General features: G+C 44.7%; 1 protein-coding gene across 2 annotated transcripts in view; it reads right to left on the bottom strand.

Moving 5' to 3' along the window:
- Window positions 1-3,589: 3,589 nt before the first annotated feature.
- The window catches only part of SLC25A43 (solute carrier family 25 member 43), a 37,839-nt gene continuing 18,465 nt past the window's right edge, over window positions 3,590-22,963 (bottom strand). For both annotated transcript variants that reach the window (XM_070503178.1, XM_014857531.3), the window contains exons 4-5: window positions 5,608-5,742; window positions 3,590-4,893 (exon numbers count right to left, since the gene is read on the bottom strand). In XM_070503178.1, the coding sequence (XP_070359279.1) occupies window positions 4,693-4,893; window positions 5,608-5,742 (336 nt within the window). In that variant the 3' untranslated portion in view covers window positions 3,590-4,692. The remainder of the gene's footprint in view (window positions 4,894-5,607; window positions 5,743-22,963) is intronic.

Here is a 22,963-nt window from a genome sequence, read left to right as displayed (position 1 = left end):
GAGCATCTGATGGATTCCAGCCCTGGGGTAACTGCTTACAATAAAACAAAACAAAACAACCTCCTATTACTCTATAATTATCATACAACAAAACTGTACCTATTTAAAGTGAACAGTTTGATAAGTTTTTCACATATGTATACACCTATGAAACCATCACCACAATTAAGATAGTGAATGTATCTATCACTTTACTAAATTTTCTTGTGTCCCATTGTAATCCCTCCCTTTCTCCCCAGACAACCACTAATCTGCTTTCTGTCACCATAGATTAGTTTGCATTTGCCAGAATTTCATATAAATGGAATCATATAGTATGTACCTTTTGGGGGTGGTGTCTGGCTTCTCTTGCTTGATATATATATATATATTTTGAAATTCATTCATGCTTTTTTGTGTACAGTCAATTCCTTTCTGTTGCTAAGTAGTTCCATTGTGTGGATATGTCACATTTTGTTTATCCATTCATCACTTGATAGACATTTGGCTCATTTCCACTTTGATGCTGCTATAAACATTCCTGTACAACTTTTTATGTAGACATGTTTTCATTTCTCTGGGGTATATACCTAGGAGTGGAATTGCTGGGTCCTTTGGTAACTCTGTGTTGAACTATTTGAGGAATTGCCAGACAGTTTTCCAAAATGATGCGCCATATTACATCCCCAACAGCAAGGTACAAGAGTTCCAGTTCTTCTACATCTTGAGGCCTTTTCTTCAGCCACTGTCTCCTCAACGTCATTTTTTGTTGCTTCCAGCTCCTCCAGGAATTGCTTCCCATCCACTCCTTTGGTGTTCTCATTCAGTCTCTTGGCTTTAAACATCATCTATCTGCTGATGACACACAAATTTCTATCTCCAGCCACCATTCTCCCCTGAACTCTAGATTTGTCCTGGTTTGCCCAGAAGTGTCCTGGCTTATGCTTATTGTCCCGACATGATAGTGTTCAGGTGTATTAGTTTCCTATCGCTGCTGCAAAAATTACTGCAAACTCGGCGGTTTAAGCAACACAAATGTATCATCTTACAGTTGTGGAGGTCAAAAGTGTGATGTGGGTCTCAACTGTGCTAAAATCAAGGTGTCTAGTAGGACACTTTCTGAATGATCGGATATAAACAGGTCCCTTCCTGGGGGCTGTAGGAGAAAGTCCGTTTCCTGGCTCATTCAGGTTGTTGGTTAAATTCAATTCCTTGTGGTCCCATTTTCTTGCTGGCAGTCAGCTGAGGTTATTCTCAGCTTCTAGAGGCCACCTCCATTCTTTGGCTCCTGGGCACCCTTATCTTCAAAGCCAGCCGCAATGAGTCAAGTCCTTCTCACGCCCCATTTCTTCTGCCTTTTGTGCTGTCCTTGAGTCTCTCTGACCCACTCTTCCAGCTTTGTCTTCCACTTATACGGAGTTGTGTGATTAGATTGGGCCCACCCGTATAAGCCATGATAACCTCTCCATCTCAGTGTCCTTAACCTTAGTCACATCTGCAAAGTCTCTTTTGCCATTTAAGGTAAATATTCACAGGTTCTAGGGACTACGGTGTGGACACCCTTGGAGGGGGCATTATTCCATCTACCACAGCTGGTTTGGACAATCACACGGACAGCCTATGCTCCAGTGAAGTCTACTTGACTTCTCCACTTGGATGTCTCACAGGGATTTTGAAGTTAACATGTCCAAAAGAGAACTTTTAATTCCTTCCCTTCCAAAACTCTGGCCCTCACCAGTCTTCCCCACATCAGCAAATGTTACTCAAGTCAAAAGCCAAAAACCTAGGTGCCATCCTTGATTCCTTCCTTTTATTCCCTACATTCAATTGCTCAGCAAATGCTGCTGAGTCCAACTCCAAAATATGTCTTGAACCCATTTACTCCTCTCTGTCTTTATTGCCACCATTCTAGCCCAAGCCATCATTTCTTACTTGGACTTTGTAATAGTCTCTTAGCTCGTCTTCCCACTCACAGCCTTGCTTCCCTCCAATCTATTATCCACACAGCAACCAGAGGGATATTTTAAAAATGAAAATCAGATTATATCACTTCTCTGCATAAAAAGCTTCAGTGACTCCCCACTGCATTTAGAATGAAATCTAACTTCTTGCTACAGCCCAAATGGCCGTCTGATCTGGCCCTCTGTCCGCCCTCGTCTCCTACGCCCTCTCGGTCACTCACCACACTCTGGCTACACTCACCTCTTTGCTGTTCATCAAGTCTTCCCCACCACCAGTACCACTTCACTTTCTGCCAGGAATGCTCTTCTCCCTAGTTCTTTGCATGGTTGGCTCATTCTCATCTTTCAGGACTCATCTCAAATGTCACCTCTCAGAGTGGCCTTCCCTGGCTCCCTGCTCTAAAATATTTCCCTCATCCCCACATAATTCTCTAGTAAAGCACCCAGTTTATTCCCTTCATAACATTACAATATATAACTACCTAGCTTATTGATTAGTTTACTTTTGTATTGACTGCCCTCACTAGAATGTAAGCTCCATGAGGGCAAGGACCTTACCTACCTCATGTTCCATTGTGTCCAGAGTGCCCAGCCCTTGTTGAATAAATGCACAAAGCCAGTCTTCTTACTCTGTTCCAATCACCTTTTGCTTGCTTCCATCTCTGTGACACTGCATATGCCCTGCCTTCAACCTGCAATGCCCTCCAACCTATTCTTGACCAACTAACATCCTCTCACTTCCTTCCAAACTGAGTTCAAGACTCATTACCTCCAAAACTCCCTGCTCGTTTCTGGCCCCCTCACCTGTTATGATCCCCTTAATCACTGACTCAGTAACTATATACATTGAGGCCCTTGGCAATCTTGTGAACAGTGGCTACCACATTATCATGCTCGTGTTTGCTTTGTAATCATAGTCATTTCATGTATGTAGGTATGTTTTGTTCCTTGAGACTGTAAGTGACTCCAGGGTCAATATTGCCTCACACTTCTTTATAATCCTCCTAAAGTACTTAGTCCAGTTTGGTGCACACTGCCAGCCGTAAAGCAGAAAAGCAGAACACTCCCTTCATACCTCGGAGAAAATGAGCATAGCTGGGAGTTTATTTTAGGAACAGAGCTGGAGTTTTAAAGAGTTGTTCTGAAATTAGAAAAATGAGGCATATTCTTTCCCCCACTTAACTTATTGAAAGAAATAAAAATGCAGCTCAGAAAACACTCTTGTGTGGCAGCAGCAAGAGCGTAGCTATCTATTTCCTAATACTTGTGGAAGAATATACAGACGATATTAACATGATAACCTGAGGTTAGGATTTAGATTTAGTAAAAAAAAAAAAATTTTTTTTTTGCAGATTTTGGAACTTTTTAATAAGCTGTCCACCTCAAGGAAAACAGTAACAAATGTGAACTATTCACTCTGGGTAAAGAAGTTGCCACCCTCCAAACACTAACAGATTGGGCTACAGATGATATTTGCGTGTGTGTATTAACTGCTATTCCCCATGAATCAGTCTGCTACAGCAGCTGGAAAAATGAGTGATTTGGGTATATTTCAACAGGACAAAGTTGTGAGACTTCAAAGATTTTGGCCAGTATATATTTAACCATAGTTTTATAACTCAGATTAGTAATAAATGACCAACTCATCATTTTTCTTTGGAAAATAAATTTAATAGGGAAAAATACTTTCAACATATTGAAAGCCTCTCTGTGTGTGTATATATATATATATATAAATTAACAACTTAATATTAGATACTTTTTTAATGCATAGATAGGCACTATTCAAAAGTACAGTTATATAAACTTGACATAGAATCCTCAAGGTGGAACAATCTAAAATTTGATCTTTTAAAAAATCTGGTAGAGTTGATTAGCCTGAATGAAGTGTTTTTGTTCAGTTACATTATTTTTTGGTATGTGTCAAATGTTCTATTTGATCCTTTCTAGGCAACTGGGATATCTTGTGAGAATAACTCAAGTTGACTGAATAATTTATTTTCAGGGTAGGCTTGCAAAGCAAGTTAAAAAGGCAGAGGATTCAGGCCACTTGAACTGTACATGACTTCAACTGGGACAAGGTCTTTTGGAGCATAATTAAGCTGTCATGGAAAAAACTCGCTTCCAGGAACACAAGATTCTAAGGCTGGGATGCTCCAGATTTAAATAAAGAAGGATGGTTCTACAATGATAGTGATAACTTTTAAATGTTAAATGTTTTCATTTAGTTTCTGACAAGCCGTAATTTACACTGTGGTGTGTACTCAGAAGTCAGGAAAGATTATGAGTTCTAGCACGGCTGTATTGGGAAGTCTCAGGTCAAACTGAGTGAAACTAGGCTGACGTGGGATAGTGCAAGCTGTGACCCGGTGGCTGAGCTCCTCACGTGGTATCTGCTCAGCCCTTTCAATGACATGCTGCTTAGAGGTGTCATGGCAATGCCCTTTCTTTGGTGCAGTGTAAATTGCACGTTTATAGTCAGAGTATAAATTGCACATTTCATTACTGCCGTAAAATCTGTTATAAAATCTGGTGGATGCCATCCTGAGACAGTCATGTTGGGAAATCTCTCCATGCTGCAGGTGTTCACAGGGACTGAGTTTGCTCCGAGATGGTGCATGGCCGAATCTTCTCATCCTAAGAGCAGCAGATAGAGGTACCCTCTTGTTGCGGCAGGCCTGCGTGGTTATGAGGCTATTTATCCGTGATTACAACATGCCTTCAGTCAGTGCACTTCTAGTTCCATTCAGTTTTAAAGAGTTGGTTTTTTAGACTTTAGTTGTCCAGTTTTGAAGAACTTCTTTAATTCCCGTAATTCCTGGGGCTTCAAACTTTGATCCACCCCTGGGGTCAATTTATAGCTCAGAGGAGACACAATGTAACCATTTTGGTAAAGACAGATTCTCTTGCAGAACTCAAAGGTGCCAAACATAACTCCAAAATATGGACCTATCTATTTAGAAAGAAAATGAAAATCATGTTAAAATCTTAAAAAGAAAATGTCAATGTGTCTGCAATCAACTTGGATGAGGGTAAACTAAGATAAAGGCTGGGGACAATACAACATAATTATTTTTGGAATTGGGGAAGATGGCAGAACGAAAGCTGGCACAGTGTGGGTTGGGGGAGAGGAATGGCCAAGTGCTTGAAGGGCATGCCCTGGGGAAGCAGGGGTCTGGATTAAGATGCACGTAGACAATCTCATACTGCCTGTCAACATATGCTTGTCTTGAGTGGAATCATTCATGTGTCAACTAGTGCAAGGTTAGTCTAGAGTTCTTAACCTTTTCTTTTGGTCCTGGAGTTCTTTGGGAATATGATGAAAGCTATGGATCCTCTCCCCAGAGAGAAGCACATATGCACATATATACACATTTTTTAATACAATTTTAAGATGGGGGGTTAGGTTCCCCTTAGGAGTCCATGAACCCTCCATGTTAGGACACTCCACACTAAATGCTCAGCTCCTCTGGGATGGGGTATCAGAGGCCAAACACTCCACAGGGTCCCCTCTCTTCAGGGCTGACTGCCAGTCTGTAGTCATGGGCCTTGTGCTACCATCAGTGCTAGAGGGGGCATTTCCATGCAAACTGTAGGGGGGACCGGCATAGGAACAGGTAGAAGTGGAAGAGGCAGAGAAGCAGCAGAGACTGACCACCCCTTTCACCTTGAGTAAGTTGGCTGTCAATCCATTCCAGAGCCCCAGTACCCCTTGGGCCTTCACTATCTGCCGGAAGCAGTCCACTGCTCCTGAGAAATGGACATCTACTCCTCCACAGTGCGGAAGGTAGGGGCTCTGAGCCTGGCAGGAAATAGAAGATGGGATGAGATTCTTTAGTCACCAGGAAATAAATGTTCTAGTCAAAGTAGCCATGGTCTCAAGTCTGGACTCCAGATGCAACGTCCTGGCCAAGAAGATGGCTAAGAATGGCTGCCACAGGGCTCTTCTTGTTCCATGGGTTCAGAATGAACATTAACATGGAGTAAAATCATGACACTCTGTTCACATACTTGTGGTTTGCTTTGCTTGGAAGGAAGCAGCCATTTGGGACAGAGTCAACTTCACACTTAGCTTGCTTTCCAAGCTATGACCTCTGGACATGATAAACACACTCCCATGCTCTTAACTTTTTTTTTGAGGAAGATTGGCCCTGAGCTAACATGTGTGCCCATTTTCCTCTACTTTATACGTGAGGTGCTGCCATAGCATGGCTTGATGAGCGGTGAGTAGGTCTGTGCCTAGGATCCAAACCACAAACCCTGGGCTGCTGCAGTGGAGTGCGCAAACTTAACTGCCACACCACGGGGCCGGCCGCCCCTTAACCTTTTTAAAATGCCCTCCTGCTTCCTTGTCTTTACTGATCCCTTCTCTGTGAAGCTCTCAAGTGGGGGCTTCTGATTTCCCCACATCACTGATGTCCCAGGGTGGGGAGCAGAGTGATGGTGGCATTCTTCTAGCTCCCTCTTGCTGTTCCCACACTCTGACTCCTTCACTCTCATGCCAGAAGTTCTCAGCTGCGGCTCATGTCACTGAACCAAAGTCTTTGTTGCTGCTCTCATCTACTGACCTCCTGGCCACCCTTCCACATTCACTGAAGACTGTGACAACCGGTGGATCCCCCTCCCGTAGCTTCACCACCATCTTAGGGAATGCAGGCATCTATAAAGACAACCCATCCCATATGCAGTTTCTGGACCTTGACTTCAGTGATCCTCCCCTCTACACCTCTTTGGCCATCCCCAGGTACTTCATCACCATGCCCAGAACTATCCTGACTGATCACCAAAATGCCCCATATCTGAAAGTAACTTCTTTGTCCTTTAGAAAAACAATTTTATGATCAGATGAAATGACTTTTCCATAACATCCATATACAAGATTGACACTACTCGTCCACTAGGAGGAGGACAGGCACTCATAGCTAGCTTTCAGAAATGGTCTTGGGTTTACATTAAACTAGGCACATCCTTTGGGTTGTTTCTGAGATGTCTAGTTGCAGTGGAACCAAGATATTGTATGTGGGAGAGGCAGTATAGTGTAACAGCCAGAAGAGCACTCACTCTCGAGTCGGACAGGTCGGGTTCTAGGCCTGGCTGCTTCACTTACTAGCCATGTGACCCTGGGCAACTTACCTAACCTTCTTGAGCCTCAGTTTCCTTATTTAGAAAACAGGAATAATACCTGCTTCATGGGACTGTTGTGATAATTAAATGGGATGTGCATGTAAAGCGCTCCGCAGTGTCAGGCACGTAGTCGGGACCAGTGAACGTGAGCCAGCATTGCTAGTACTGTTACGGAGAAAGTAGTCTAAATATCAACCAAATTCCTTACCTAACTGATGAGTCCTCCACATCCATTTCTGAAATCTTACACCTCAGAACTCCTTGGACCAGTGTCCTCATCCATCTAGCTCCCTACTCCCTGACTCCCTGATTCCTATTACTCATAATCCTTCAGATCATTAACCCCTCTAGTTACTTGTCCTCCTCTCCTTTACCTCCCAGGCCACCGGTTCCCTACTGGCTTCACGGTCCTCCTTTTTTGTGCTTGCAGCTCTTTTTTTTTTCTTGCTCCTACTCTCAAAATCCTTGCCCCTTGTCTTTCAGCTGATCCCCCCCACCGCCAATAAACCCCTTCTCTGCTCCAAGCCACTGAAGACGAATTCACAAAGGGGCAGATCGGGACCACGGAAGCTTTGAGGTCTCCAGCCTCGGCTAGACCCTCATACTGTGAAGCAAGCCTTCAAAGCATCCTTTTTCATTCCTCACACTGGCTCTTCCAAACCTTACCACAGCCCTCGACACCCAGAACTGCACACCCATTTCCTCCACTCTAGGTGGGTGACCTCACCTCCTAGTTCGTAGTGAAAAGAGATTATACAGGGCCTCAACTTTTGTTTCTTTGCATAAACATCTTTTCTTCCTACCAGTGCTCTGGGTCTCACACCTTTGAACTCCTCTTGGGCACCTTTCCCAAGAGACCTGAATTTCCCCCTTAGCACATAAATAAACTCAAGTCCCTCACATCTTGAAAACAACTCCTGGGGCCGGTCTGGTGGTGCAGAGGTCAAGTTCGCACATTCCGCTTCTCAGCATCCCGGGGTTCACCAGTTCGGATCCCGGGTGCAGACATGGCACCATTTGGCACACCACGCTGTGGTAGGCGTCCCACGTATAAAGTAGAGGAAGATGGGCACGGATGTTAGCTCAGGGCCAGTCTTCCTCAGCAAAAGGAGGAGGATTGGCAGCAGATGTTAGCTCAGGGCTAATCTTCCTCAAAAATACAAAAAAACAACTCCTTCCTCCAATCTTTTTTTTAAGATTTTATTTTTCCTGTTTCTCCCCAAAGCCCCCGGGTTCGTAGTTATATATATTTCTTTTTTAGTTGTGGGTCCTAGTTGTGGCATGTGGGACGCTGCCTCAGCATGGCCTAATGAGTGGTGCTGTGTCGGCGCCCAGGATCAGAATTGGCAAAACCCTGGGCTGCCGAAGCGGAGCGCGTGAACTTAACCACTCGGCCACGGGGCTGGCCCCCTTCCTTCAATCTTAACTTTGCACTTCAGATACTGCCCAATCTCTCATTCCCAAATTAACATACAGTAAAATTACCTTGTTTCGGTGTAGAGTTCTAACACATATATAGATCTTGTGTGACCACCACCACAATCAGGATACAGAAGTGCTCCATCAGCCCCCAGAATTCTGTGCTGCCCCTTTGTAGCCATGGCCTCCTCCACCCTGAGCCCGGGGCAGCTACTGATCTGTTCTCTGTCCCTATAGTTTTGCCATTTGAAATGTCATATAAATGGGAACATATAGCACGTAACCTTTTGAGACTGGCTGCTTTCACGCAGCGTAATGCCTTTGACATTCATCCATGTTGCTGTGTTCATTAACAGTTTCTTCCTTTTTATTGCCGAGTAGTAGTCATTGTATGGATGTACCACAACTTGGTTATCCCCTCTCCTGCTGATGGAAATCTCTTTCTCTTTTCATTTGCACTTCTTGAAATAGCTGTCTACTCTGGCTGACTCCACTTCTTCCCTCCTCGCTCACTGCTCTGCTCATTGCCATCTGGCATCTGTCTCCATTACTCTGCTTCACTGATTCTAGCCGGGCCTCTATCTTTTTCATGCCTTTATTTTCTTCAGAGTACTCATTGCCTTTTAATAGTTGGTATAATTATTTATTTTCTTTATTTGTCTGCTCCTACCCCTGACTAGAATTTCAGCTCTGTGGGAAAAGGGATTTTTGTCCTCCATCCAGTAAAGGGTAAACTTTTGGGTTGGGCCTTCCCTTTGAGGCACAGTAACAACGAGGCACAGATTAGAGTATCAGAAACAGAACCCAAAATGGAAAGGGCAGTCTCCAGCCTGGAGTTACAGGAGCCTTTGGTGAATCTCTTACTTAAAGGGTTTACCTTAGCACTGTTCCAACTCCGCCTCCTTTCTTACCCTCTTGATAAAGAACTGTCGCCAAACAGACATTAAGCCCCCTTTGCCCTTAGAAAGAATCTCCCTAACCAGAAAACTTGAAGTTCCTCCTGCTACTCTAGGCCTGAAATATTGAAAAGAGGAGATTATGTTCATGCAGGAAATTAACCCTCTTATTCTGCTATGAGATAATATTGATTATCTTCTGCTGGTTTCCGATAAAACTGCAAAAAGCCCCGAGTCATGACTCAAGGCAATCATTTTGCAATCTGGTGCCCCCCACCACAACCAAAACAAAAAGACACTAACTGAGTTACACGAGTTATATAACAGGTCAATTATAATCAACTTGTGATGAATCAAGGGCCATTTATATTCAATCTTAGGATCTTCACAATCTTCCAAATGTCTTTACTTCATCGCCAAGCTCCTATCATTGCTCACACGAACTGTCACAGCACCTCCCTTAGTAGTCTCCTTGGGACATATATAGTTTGAGACTCCTTGCCTTCTTCCTCTACCGTCCATTCTCTACAGATTGGCGGGGGTGATTGAAAAAATCAGATCTTTTTACTCACCTGCTTAAAATATTTTAATGGGTTTATATAACACTTAGAATAAAATCTAGGGGGCTGGCCCCGTGGCTGAGTGGTTAAGTTCGCGGGCTCCGCTTCGGCGGCCCAGGGTTTCGCCGGTTCGGATCCTGGGTGTGGACATGGCACCGTTCATCAAGCCATGCTGAGGCGGCATCCCACATGGCACAACTAGAAGGACCCACAACTAAGAATACACAACTATGTACCTGGAGGCTTTGGGAGGAAAAGGAAAAATAAAATCTTTAAAAAAAAAAGAAAAAAAAGAATAAAATCTAAACTTCTTACTGTTGCCTATAAGTTGTACTGGTAATGTAGTGGTAAATATTTAACAACTGGTTCTCTGGGGGAAAAAAAAGCCCTGAGTTGTAGCACTTGCTGATTTCAATGGTATGAATACTCCCACCATGGCTGATTTCAAGCTTCCAACTGTGAGCTCCCAACTTTCCTGCAATTTCACAATCGGCTCTCCTGAGCCAGCAAGAGCTGGGTCCAGCACACCACTCAAAGGCTACGGGCCCTACGTGATCTGCCCCTGCACACCTTTCCAACTTCATCTTGTGTCACTCTTGCTCATATGCCACACTTCAACTGCACTGGTCTTTTTTCTGTTCTCCCCTGCCTGATGATTTCCAAATTTCTATCTCCAGCCCCAATCTCTCCTCTGAGCCACAGGATTGCGTAAACAACTCCCTACTTGACATCTCCACCAGAAAGCTAATAAACGTCTCATGCTTTGTACTGCCCCCCAACTCTGACTGTCCTCTAGTTGTTCTCATGTCAGTAAATGGCACTGCCATTGACCTATTTGCTCAGGCCAAAAACCTTTAGTCACCGTTTAGTCCTCTCTGTCCCTCACCTTCTATTATCTTACCTATCACCAACTGGCTCCAGTGCCTCCAAACATGCCCCAGATCTGTCCACTTTTCTTTCTTTCCACTATTATCATCGTAGTCAAAGCCACCATCGTCTTTCACTTTCACTACGACTGCGTCTAGCTGGTCTACCTGCCCGTGTTCCCCACATAGCAGTCAGAATGATCTGATCAGGTTACTCCCTTGACTGCAGCTCTTCAACGGGTCCCCATTACCCTCAGGATAAAGTCCAGTCTCTTTCTTCTGGCTTACCAGGCCCTCCATGACCTGGCCTCTGCCTACTTTTCAGTCTGGTCCCTTGATACTTCCTGCCTTGTATTCTATGCTTCAGATACTTTTCAGTTCCACTGCCAGTACCTTAGATCGTCTCTCCCTTGAGTGGGGATCACAGTTTCCTTATCCAGCCCCTCACCTATAGTCCCTGCCCTTTCCAACCCATCCTCCACGTTGCAGGCAAGTACCATTCAAAATTCAACAGATACTCTCATTGCTTTGCTCAGAAACCTTCACCAACTCCCAATCTTCTGAAGAAAAACTTCCAGAAGAAAAGTTTTCCAAAGAAAAACGTAAGAGGGGTCCGGCCCCGTGGCCCCGTTAAGTTCACACGCCCTGCTTGGGCGGCCTGGCAGGGGAGAACAGTGCCAGCCCTCATAACTGTGTGAGCCCCGTGGCCCGGTTAAGTTCACACGCCCTGCTTGGGCGGCCCAGGGTTTCACCAGTTTGGATCCTGGGCGCGGACATGGCACCACTCGTCAGGCCATGCTGAGGTGGCGTCCCATATGCCACAAGTAGAAGGACCCACAATTAAAAATATACAACTGTGTACTGGGGGACTTTGGGGAAAAAAAGGAAAAATAAAATCTTTAAAAGAAAGAAAGAAAGAAAGAAAAACTTAGAATTCAAAACCCTCTACAATTTGGCACCCACCTGTCTTTCTCAGTATTTTCTCCCATTAACCACCCTGTGATGGTTAATTTCATGTGTCAACTTGGCTAGGCCACGGTACCCAGATATTTGGTCAGATATCAGTCTAAATGTTACTGTAAAGGTATTTTAAAGATGAGGTTAACATTTTGAGTAAAGCAAATTACCTTTTATAATGTGGGTGGGCCTCATCAAATCAGTTGAAGGCTTTAAGAGAAAAAAGATTGAGGTCCCCTGGGGAAGAGGGAATTCTGCCAGTAGTCAGCCTGTGGACTTGAACTGCAACATCGACTTGAACTGCAACATCTCCAGCCTGCCAGCCTACCCTGCAGATTTCAGATGTGCCAGCCCTCATAACTGTGTGAGCCAATTCCTTAAAATAAATCTCTTTCTCTCTCTATATATACAGTCGGCCCTCAATATCTGCGCGTTCAGCATCCCCACATCCAACCAACCACAGAAAAAAGGCCTACGATGGTTGTGTCTGTACTGAACGTGTACAGACTTTTTTTTCTTGTCATTATTCCCTAAACAATACAGTATAACAACTATTTACATAGCATTTGCATTGTGGTTGGTATTATAAATAGTCTAGAGATGATTAAAGTATACGGGAGGATGTGCGTAGGTTATATGCAAACACTATGCCATTTTATATACGGGACTTGAGCATCTGCAGATTTTGGTACCTGCAGGGATCCTGGAACCAATCTCCCGTGGATACCGAGAGATGACCGTATACATCCTATGGGCTCTGTGTCTCTGAAGAACCTGACTACCACCCATCCCCACCCCAGGAACCCTACATCCAGTCATGATTATTATGTCTTGAACATAATGTATACTTTTTCTGATGGGCAAAATCCTTGTCCTTCAGGGCCAGGTCAGATGCCACGTCATCTTGAAGCTTTTATTGATTCTCTAATTGAACCTGCCTATTTCCTTGTTCCCTGTTCCCTTCTCTCCCTCCTTCCTCCCTCTCTCTCTTCTTTTCTTAAAATTTCTCTCTCTCTCGCTCTTTAAAATTCTTTCATTGTGGAAAATTTTAAACATATACAAAAGTAGAGAGGATAGTAAAGAGAACACAAATTTCCATCACCCAGCTTCTACAATTAGCAATACATGGTCAGTCTTTTTTCATCTCTACCCCCACAGCATTTCAACTCTTCTGTAAATATTTAATTATGTTTCTCTAAAATAGAATGGCTTCCTTTCTAAAATATAAAATATATTATATATTAAAAATATGTAATACGATTTAGCACATCTAAAAATGTATAATTCCTTAATATCATCATGTATCCAGTCAGTGCTCACATTTCCTTGATCGCCTTATAATTATTTTATGGCTTCTTTGTTTGAATCAAGGTTCCTCCCCTGTCTGCTGCTCCCTGATCTATTTGTCCATACCTCTATTAGGCACAATCTATCTGGTGTGAGTTATCTGGGGGCAATATCTGGGCTGGCAGCCCGCAAGCTGATGGGAGCAGGCACTAAGGTTTCCTCATTGTCCTAGCTCTTCAGGGTCTAACACCCTTCATGACACACAGCAGGAACTCATTCAATGTCAAACCAAATTCCCCTCAGTATCAGTGTGACTAGTAGCTTTTCCCAACACAACTGTTTACTTGGGGCCAGGTTCAAATAAGCCACATGGACGGTCATGAAGTAAAAAATGGCCAATATTTACTGGGTGCTAGGTGTTAGGCATTACACTGAGTACTTTCCATATGCCATCTCATTGAATCCTCACAAAAGCCTCATGAAATACGTAGTGCAGATGGTGCCTGACTTACGATGGTTTGACTTAGGATTTTTTGACTTTGTGATGGTGCAAAAGCAATATGCATTCACTGGAAACTGTACTTCGAATTCTGAAGTTTATTCTTTTCCTGGGCTAGTGATATGTATACGATCCTCTCTCGTGATGCTGGGCAGCGACAGTGAGCACAGCTGCCAGCGAGCCATGTGGTCAAGAGGGTAAACTACTGATAGATACCCTGACAGCCATTCCGGACCCAGACAGCCCTTCTGTTTTTCACTTTCAGTACAGTACTCAATAAATTGCATGAGATATTCAACACTTTATTATAAAACAGGCTTTGTGTTGGATGCTTTTGCCTCACTGCAGGCTAATATAAGTGTTGCGAGCACGTTTAAGGTAGGCTAGGCTAAGATATGGTGTTCCGTAGCTTAGATGTAGTAGATATATTTTCTTTTTGTTTTATTTAAGATTTTACTTTTCCTTTTTCTCCCCAAATTCCCCCAGCACATAGTTGTATAGTTTTAGTTGTCGGTCCTTCTAGTTGTGGCATGTGGGACGCCACCTCAGCATGGCCTGATGAACGGTGCCATCTCTGCGCCCAGGATTCGAACCAGTGAAACCCTGGGCCGCCGCAGCGGAGCGCGCAAACTTAACCACTCGGCCACGGGGCAGGCCTCGAGATACATTTTTGACTTATGATACTTTCAACTTAGGATGAGTTTATCGGGACGTAACCCCATCATAAGTCAAGGAAGATCTGTATTATCTTATTAGCCCTATTTTATAGATGACCAAATGGAGTCTGTGAAAGGATAAACGTCCAAAATCACAGAACATAAGAGACAAAACATCAACTTGAACCTGGGTCTGTTTGACTCAGAATCAAGCTCTGCCCCACTAAACTACGCTGTCTCCTCCTGATGCCCAGGGCTGAGAATACTATCTTAGCCCTTGACAGACTTGTTAGCACACATTGTCATTGAATGTGGCTGCCACAGCATGTATACTGAATGAATTCTTTATGTGAAGGCTGGAGCTAGTGGTGTGGTATGAATAAACGCCTTCCCAAGTGTCATACTAAACAGATATCCAGAACGCAAAGGCAAGCACATATTGCTGATTGCCCCCTGCTATGGACTGAATGTTTGTGTGCTCCCAAAATTCACGTTGAAACCCTAACCCCCAGTGTATGGTATTTGGAGGTGATTAGGTCATGATGGTGGAGCCCTCATGAATGGGATTAGTGCCCTTATAAGGAGAGATGCACCAGAGAGATGATCTCTCTCACTCCACCATGTGAGGAGGCAAGAAGGTGGCTGTTTGCAAACCAGGAAGCAGGCGCTCACCAGACACCGAATCTGCTGGCACCTTGATCTTGGCCTTCCCAGCCTCCAGAACTGTGAGAAATAAGCGTTTGCTGTTTAAGCCCCGCAGTCTGTGGCAGTCTGTTCTAGCAGCCTGAACTAAGATATACCTAAAGGAAGAAGGAATGGTGAGGCTATATACCAGTGCTTCTCAACTCTTAGCTGCATGTTAGACTAACCAGGGAAGCTTTTCCGAACCATCAATAATTGGGATCTACCCCTAGAGATCACGATTTAACTGACTTAGGGTGACGTCCGCATGCCAGCATTTTCGGCAAGCTCCTCAAGTGATTCTGCTGTGCAGACGGGGTTGAGGATCACCAGTGAAGGCCCTCCACAGCACAGAGCAGCTCAGGGCTCAGACCTAAGTCCACCGGCCTGCTGCTGACGCTGGGAGTGCCTGGGGAAAGCACGTGGGTCCTGAAGCCAGACTGCTTGGACTGAGTCCCCACTCTGCCACTCACTAGCTCTGTGACCTTGAGCAAATGCCTTGACCTTTCTGAGCTTCAATTTCATCATCTGTAAAATGGGGTAATAATACTACTTACCTTATAGGATTGTTGTCAAAATTAAATGAAATACATGTAAAGTGCTTAGAACAGCATTTGACATATAGCAAGCACTATATAAGTAATCACTATTATTAATATCATTATTATTTATTATCTAAACTTAGAGAAGAGACAAGTCTGCTGAAGACTAAACCAACACACTAGACTGGAATGCTAGACTACCATTTGCCCAAACTGTATCTTACTAGTAAAGAGAAGGCCATCAATCACAAGGACCTGAACATACATCCTCCCTCCACACAAACCCAGGCAACCATCCCGTAGCTGTCTAGTTCAGATCCACAGCTCCCAGGATGGTTATGCTGCATTTTACAGCATGGCATCACCTGAAAAAAGCCAGAGGAGCCAGGTCCTAGTCCTGGCTCTGCCGCTATCTGTATAACCTTGACCAAGTCCTTTAGTTCTTTGAACCTGAGTTTCCTCACGTGTCAAGTGAGGAGACTGGAACTTAACTGACCTTGAAGGCCCTTTCTTGCTCCTATAATCCAGGCTGCTGGTCCTACTCCATGCTCCTTCCTGCCTCTAGGACTTCAAACTTGCCTAGCTAGTTCTCTCTTAGTGATCGGAATAAACATCACTTCCTCAAGAAGTCCTCTCCGATCCCCAGACTAAGTCAGGAGCCTAATAAACACTTTCGGTCACCCTGTGCTTCTCCTTCATGGCACGTTACGCAGTTTGTAATGATCTAATGTATAATTATGTGTACTCCCCCGACACACCCCACCTCCCGGACTGTAAATACCATGAGGGTAGTGACCATGTCTGTCTTGTTTGTGGTTTTACCCCCAAAGCCTACCAACATGCCTGTATGGGCTTAGTATGTATTGAAGGAAAGAAGGAATAAACTTGCAGGAAGCGAAAATGAAAGACAAATACTTCAAAGCGAAGCACTTGATTGTTTCCTTGATAAACTCCACACAGGCCTTCCAACAGAGGTGACATTTTAGGTTATTCATTCTTTCCATGAGGACTGAAATAATTAAACAATATGTATAAAGATGTAAAACTCCTATACCCTTTGGCCAAAGAAATCCTACTTCTAGGAATTTATTCTACAGATTGATTTGCCCATGTGGGAAATGATGTATGTTCTAAGAATTTTTGTTGCAGCATTGTTAGTAACAGCAGACAATTGAAAATAATCTAAATGTCCACCAATAGGGGGCTAAAGACATCATACATCGTACTATGGAAGACTGTGTCAGTATTGAGAAATATGTGGCAGCTCCATCTGGGCTGATATGGTGCCATCTCCAAGGTACATTTTTAGATGAAGAAAAGGTGCTAAGAGTATACGTAGTATGTGCTGATTATCTAAACACAAAAAGAACGTAAATGCGTGTTTATGTGTATCTTTGCATAGATCATCTTTGGAAAGATACAGGTGAGGAACTGGAAACAGTGTTGTCCCTGCAGAACTGGGAGGCCAAGGGACAAAGGCTGGAGAAGACTTACTTTTCAACACATATACTCTTTGCACATTTTGGCTGTTGTATCATGTGCATGTGTTATCTATGCAAAAGGTAGACTATTTAATTGAAAAAGAGTGTTAATCAAGAAAATGAGAAGAAAAGCCAGAGACTGGGAGAATGTTTGCTAAAGACACGTCTGATGAAGGACCATTATTCAAAATATACAAAGAACTCTGAAAACTCAATAATAAGAAAACAAACAACCTTATTAAAAAATGGGCCAAAGACATTAACAGACACCTCACCAAAGAAGATATACAGGTGGCAAATAAACATGAAAAGATGCTCCACATCATATGTTATCTGGGACATGACACAGCTATTAGAATGGGTAAAATCCAGAACACTGACAACACCAAATGCTGATGAGGATGTGGAGCAACAGGAACTCTTATCCATTGCTGGTGGGAATGCAAAATGGTACAGCCATGTTGGAAAACAGTTTAGCAGTTTCTTACAAAACTAGATATATTACCATATGATCCAGCAACTCTGCTTGTTGGTATTTACCCAAAGGAGTTGAGAACTTATGTCCACACAAAAACCTGCACACGGATGTTTACAACAGCTTTGTTCATAATTGCCAAAACCTGGAAGCAACCAAGATATCCTTCAGTAGATGAATGGATAAATAAACTGGTACATCCAGACAATGCAATATTATTCAGCGCTAAAAAGAAATGAGCTATCAAGCCATGAAAAAACATGGAGGACTCTTTTAATGCATATTTTTAAGTGAAAGAAGCCAATCTGAAAAGCCTACATACTGTATGATTCCAACTATATGACATTCTGGAAAAGGCAAAACTGTGGAGACAGTGAAAGGATCAGTGGTTGCCAGGGGTTGGCGGAGGGGGAGAGAATGAACATGCGGAGCACAGAGGATTCTTGGGCCGTGAAAATGCTCTGTATGATATTGTAATGATGGACACACGTCATTATACGTTTGTGCAAACCCATAGAATATAAACACCAAGAGCAAACCTTAAGGTAACCTATGGACTTTGGGTAATTACGATGTGTCAATGTAGGTTCATCAATTGTTAACAACTGTACCACTCTGGTGGGGGGTGTTCATAGTGGGGAATATGGGAGTGTGGGGGCCGGGGGTATATGGGAAATCTCTGTATCTTCCTCTCAATTTTGCTGTGAACCTAACACTGCCCGAAAAATAAAGTCTTAATTTAAAAAGGAGCATTTAAAAGGAGAGAAAAGAAAGAAAAGGAAAAAAAAAAGAGTCTGCTAGTTGGAGCAAAGAGGAGCTTAGAACCTTTCACTTGTAATTTGGAAACAACTTTTATCTTCTATAGATTATATAGGACACAACCTGAAGACAAAGCTGTCCAATTCCCAAGCCACCCGAGGACATATACGCGTGGAAGGCAGTTGTAGTGATGAGGATCAAGGCTGCCCCAGGGAGGGAAGCCCAAGATGACCTGCCCTACATACCCACACCGATCTATGTCATCCTCTGGGAAGCATAGGACGTCCTGACCTGATCTGATCTGATTCTTATCTGAAGTTATAGGACCACCCAATAACCAGACCCACCCACCTGCACTGATACCATTTTAATGATTTTTTTCATGATATTTCCTTTGTCTTGTAAAGAAATAACTCACACACCTATGCCTTATAAATTTAGCTCTAACCCTCAACACATTGCAGCTCTTACTGCCCATGGGTCCTGTCCCCATGCTGCAGCTCTTCACTGCCCATGGGTCCTGTCCTCATGCTATTCCATGTTATCCTCTGAATAAAAGAGCACTACTGCCAGAACTTGAGAGTCCAAGACACCTTTCTTTCAACTCCTTGACTCACCGAGCCCACATCAGTAGTACGAGGCTTTTGTTTTTTGGCAAATCCCCAATAATCAAACAAAAAAAAGCCAATGGTATTGGAGTAAAAAGACTTTTATATCTTGTGAACCCCATGGCCCAAGTTTCTCTTGGCAGAGCCAGGTCCTCAAGAGCCCGTCCTCATACAGCTGGGGAGCACCCCGACTATGCAGTGGGGATGTCCGCACAAGTGGGGGTAGGCAGCTGCCCCCAGCATGGCACGCCTACAAGCTACCCTCCATCCCGGCCGCAGTGCATGCCTCACGTTTCAGCAGCCGGACAGGGGATCAACTAGCTGCTCAGAAAGCCTGCGATAACAGTGGGGGAAGCGAGCACATGGACAGCAGGTTAGTATTCTGCTTGGAAAGAGAGAAGAAAAACAGTCAGTTCCTGTGTGCCGATTGGGGGTGAGGTGGGAGTGGGGAAACCAAAGTGCAGCTGGGCCAGACTAGAGAAAGCAATTGAGATGCAAGTGAGCGGAGCTGCCGAGGCGGGGGCCATGTGAGTGCATGCAGAGCAGCAGCAGCCGGAAGAGCCAACTTTTAGTGTCACCTTGATTGGGAGTGAGAGTAGGTAGGAAGGGTGAGGAAAAAGATTTGGAAGATGACAATTTTCAGAAAGCTGGAAATATACAGATATAAATGCAGTACTTGCATATGGTGGCCTCTAGGTAAATGCTTGTTAAACTAGCCCAACAAATGAATAATTAACTCTCCTACCATCCCTGCTTACCATTATCTATAGAGATCAAGGGTCTTTTGAGGTTTTGTGATGCTAGCTCATTTGTGTGTTTATAGCAATCATAGGAAACAGAGAAACACACCTGGACTGGCTTTTATAGTTCTAATCAGGCCTTCGATGCCTTGCATAGATTCTGAAGAGATGCTTCAAGAACAATAAAAACAGCACCTCGCCTTTATTGAGCATCATGTGCCTGGCTCCGTATCTGCATTAACCCAATGCAATTTTCTATACGGGTACGTGAGCTAGGCACTGTGCTTGTCCCCAGGTTCGACAGATGAGGAAGATGAGGCTCGGAGAGGTTCATGCAGACTTAAGGGGCAAGGCTGGCGCCCAAAGCCCACACTTTGACCACTGAGCTGGTCTGCCCACTAAAGCTTTAAGATGAACACAGCTGTCAAAAACAAGCAAGCCACAGTTATGTGGGAAAAAGGTGACAATTGGTGGTGTGTTTCTACAGCTGGCTGGAGGCCAGTGGAGGGGGTGAGCCAACTCCAGTCTTCATCGGCTCCTGACAGCAGGAGCTGCAGGTGACTGCTCCCAGTGGTGCGTCTTTCCTGGCTGACAGCAGGCCTTTTCTGGAACGTTCCTTTCCCTTTCCCTACTCTCTCTTCACCCCCACTCTGGAGGTGAGGTGGGCATGGGGAGGAGGGAGCTCCTCTCTTAGCTCCTGTTACTGTTTAGCTGGAGCTCAAAGAAGCCTGCTTAGCACAGGGTGGCCATTTTGATTCCCAGACTTATCTCTGCAAAGGAGTAAGCCGGCTCAGGCCAGGAGAGAAGGGCAGAGCGATTTTACAATGAGCGGAATTAGGAAGGCTCCTCCCTACTCCCTCCTTGCCTGCCCTCCAGGGACGGGTCGTCTTGTTTCCATGATCAACAACTGCCATCCCTAAAGAATTCAGGGCACTCTATAGCTTTGAAAAAACAAAGGGGAGAGTTTTCTGTTCCTACACCTCAACAACGATGCTCAGACAAAGCCCCCTCACCTAAGGGATGTCCAGACATCTACCTGGATCCAAAGGCGTCCTTTTTCCTCAGACTGCCAAGGCAATGCTACTGACTTAGGCAGAAGAAGTTAGTCCCCAAGGGGGCCAGACCCCAAAGTAAGACGACAGAAAGCAGCGAGTTGACAATGCAACAAACTAAAGGTAATGTTCCCGTCTTCTCCCGCTACCCTGAGAGCTTAGAACTCAGCAGTGTTTGGACTTCAGGACAGGTAAGCTGGCTCTGTGGGAAAACAGAGCTCTGTTCCTACCGAGAATCGCCACTATGTCAACCAAGAAATGTTGAACTAGGCAGGAAACCGGAACTCTGTTTGCAGTTCCTAGCCGGTGTGGTGATGACAACTTACTTTCGCCTCCTGGGGCTTTGTGCCTGCTCTCCTGGGGCCCAGAGAGCCAGTGGGGCTTTCTTCCCAATGCCTCTGAGCAGCAGTGGCCAGGTTGTGGTCAGCTGATGGCCGGCCAAAGGTCTGTGGCTGCCCAGTGATCTATGCTCCTCATTCCAATCGGCTGGCTTCAAGCCTTCCATTGCTAGGATGCCAGGGACTAAAGCGAGCCCCCGGACAGCCTGGCTTTCCAAAGATTTCTTTCCCCTGGCCAAAGCCAGGGCTTTGCCTGTCTGTTTCTCAGCTTGCACACTATTGTTTTGTCGACTGCTCTTGCACTGAGACTGTGAGCTCCCAATTCCCAGGTTACGTCTCCCTCTCCCTCAACCTCTACTCCCACACGGGGGGCAAGGGAACTGACAAAACAAATTAACCAATTACCTAGCATCTGGGAGCAAGCCCCTGTACTCGCGGAGGATAAAGCATGGGCCTGAAGAAGGGGAGACCTGGGGTCAGTCACAGCCCCAGCACTGGCTAGCCATGCGACTGCTGGGCAAATTACTTACCCTCTCTGTGCCTCATTTACTCCTCTAGAAAATAGGAATAATAACAGTGCTTGTTTCCTAGGGTCGATAAAAAGGATGAAATGGGAAAATAAACGACCTTGTCCATGTTAAATGACCAATAAATGGTAACTATTATTATATTATTACAATTTCTTAATTCCTGGGAAGGCTTTCCTTTCGTTACCTCCTCCTGACATATTTTGTCCCCACCCTGACCTCTGACAAAAGCCTCCCCACCAAAGGAGAGCACAGATTTAGACCCGTTTATTTACATCAGTCACATTTACGGAATTCAACAATCTAACAAATACAAATTCTATGACACTCCGATTTGTCAAGCTCTTCCAGGCACCATACAAAGTGGTGAGAGGTTGCAATGAAGCGGGGGTGCACACCAAAACCGTGTCAAGGCCGTTAGACTCTGCCTTTCAGCATATTTGCTTATCTTGAAATGGTGACAGCCATTTGCACCGAGATACCCAGAACCCAACAGCTAAGGTAGGAGATGGAAGATAGTGCATTATCGGAGCGAGGATTAGAGGCCTCTGTAGATAGGGGACGCACAGAGGTTTCCTTAGGGCAGGCTCTTCTTCCCTTCAGCATGGGTAAGGACAAGCACAGACTCGGAGCTCACCCACTGGCAGTTAAGGTTCAATTCTGTACTCACAGTGAGATCTCATAAGGTGGGCCTGAACTTCATTCATTTCTTAACAAGTATCACGTGCCTGCTACACGAGGCTACACGCTGTGGGGATGTACGAATGTGTTGTACATGCATCCCAAAGGCAGAGAGCTCGCAGGCTAGAGGAAGTAATGGACACAGAAGATTATAACACAAGGAAGCATGTGACACGGGCATAAGAGAGCTACAGCGAGAGTGAGCCAAGGACCTTGAGAACAGGAAGACTCCTGCTTGAGGAGGCGGGAGAAGACTTCAGGAGGTGGCTTTGACAGGGTGGAGATGCAGAGCAACGGTACAGAGATGGGAGAAGGTGGGGCAGGGAGAGAAATGCAATGGAAAATAAACTGGCTGGATCAGACGGCACACATAGGCTAACAGCACCATTTAAAAGGGGTTATTCACCCACAAAGCTCTTGGAACAGAATAACTATGCCCTTGGAGGCGGGGTGGGGGTGACAGTGAAAACATCGCATCTGCAATTATTGACAGAGAACATGTTAGTTAATATGGATTCTCCTGCGCAGAATCAACTCCGAAGGGGTCTGGAACACCCCCACTGTGGTTCTACAAAGGTGAAACACCCGCCTTCATCCACCAAGATGCGTTAGCTGTTTTAGGGGTGGGAAAAGCCAACCTATTTATCAAACAAAAGCAGCAGATATGTGCTATTGTAGGTCAGAAGAGACAGCCACCACTGAGGCAAATCTCAGTTGAGCCTTTAAGGAGATGGAGATAGACGCTCCAGGCTGGAGGTGAACGGAAGGGGAAATACCTTACTCTTTAGGGGAATGGGGGCGGGGGACTGAGAAGATCATTTTGATTGAATTGGAGGCTTGAATAGAGCAGAGGTGAAAAAACAGGCGTGTTTTGT

This window comes from Equus asinus, chromosome X (assembly GCF_041296235.1).
Source record: "Equus asinus isolate D_3611 breed Donkey chromosome X, EquAss-T2T_v2, whole genome shotgun sequence".
In the NCBI taxonomy this organism is placed as follows: domain Eukaryota; kingdom Metazoa; phylum Chordata; class Mammalia; order Perissodactyla; family Equidae; genus Equus; species Equus asinus.
The sequence above is the reverse complement of the archived record's forward strand: the minus strand, read 5'-3'. Positions and strand labels throughout refer to the sequence as shown.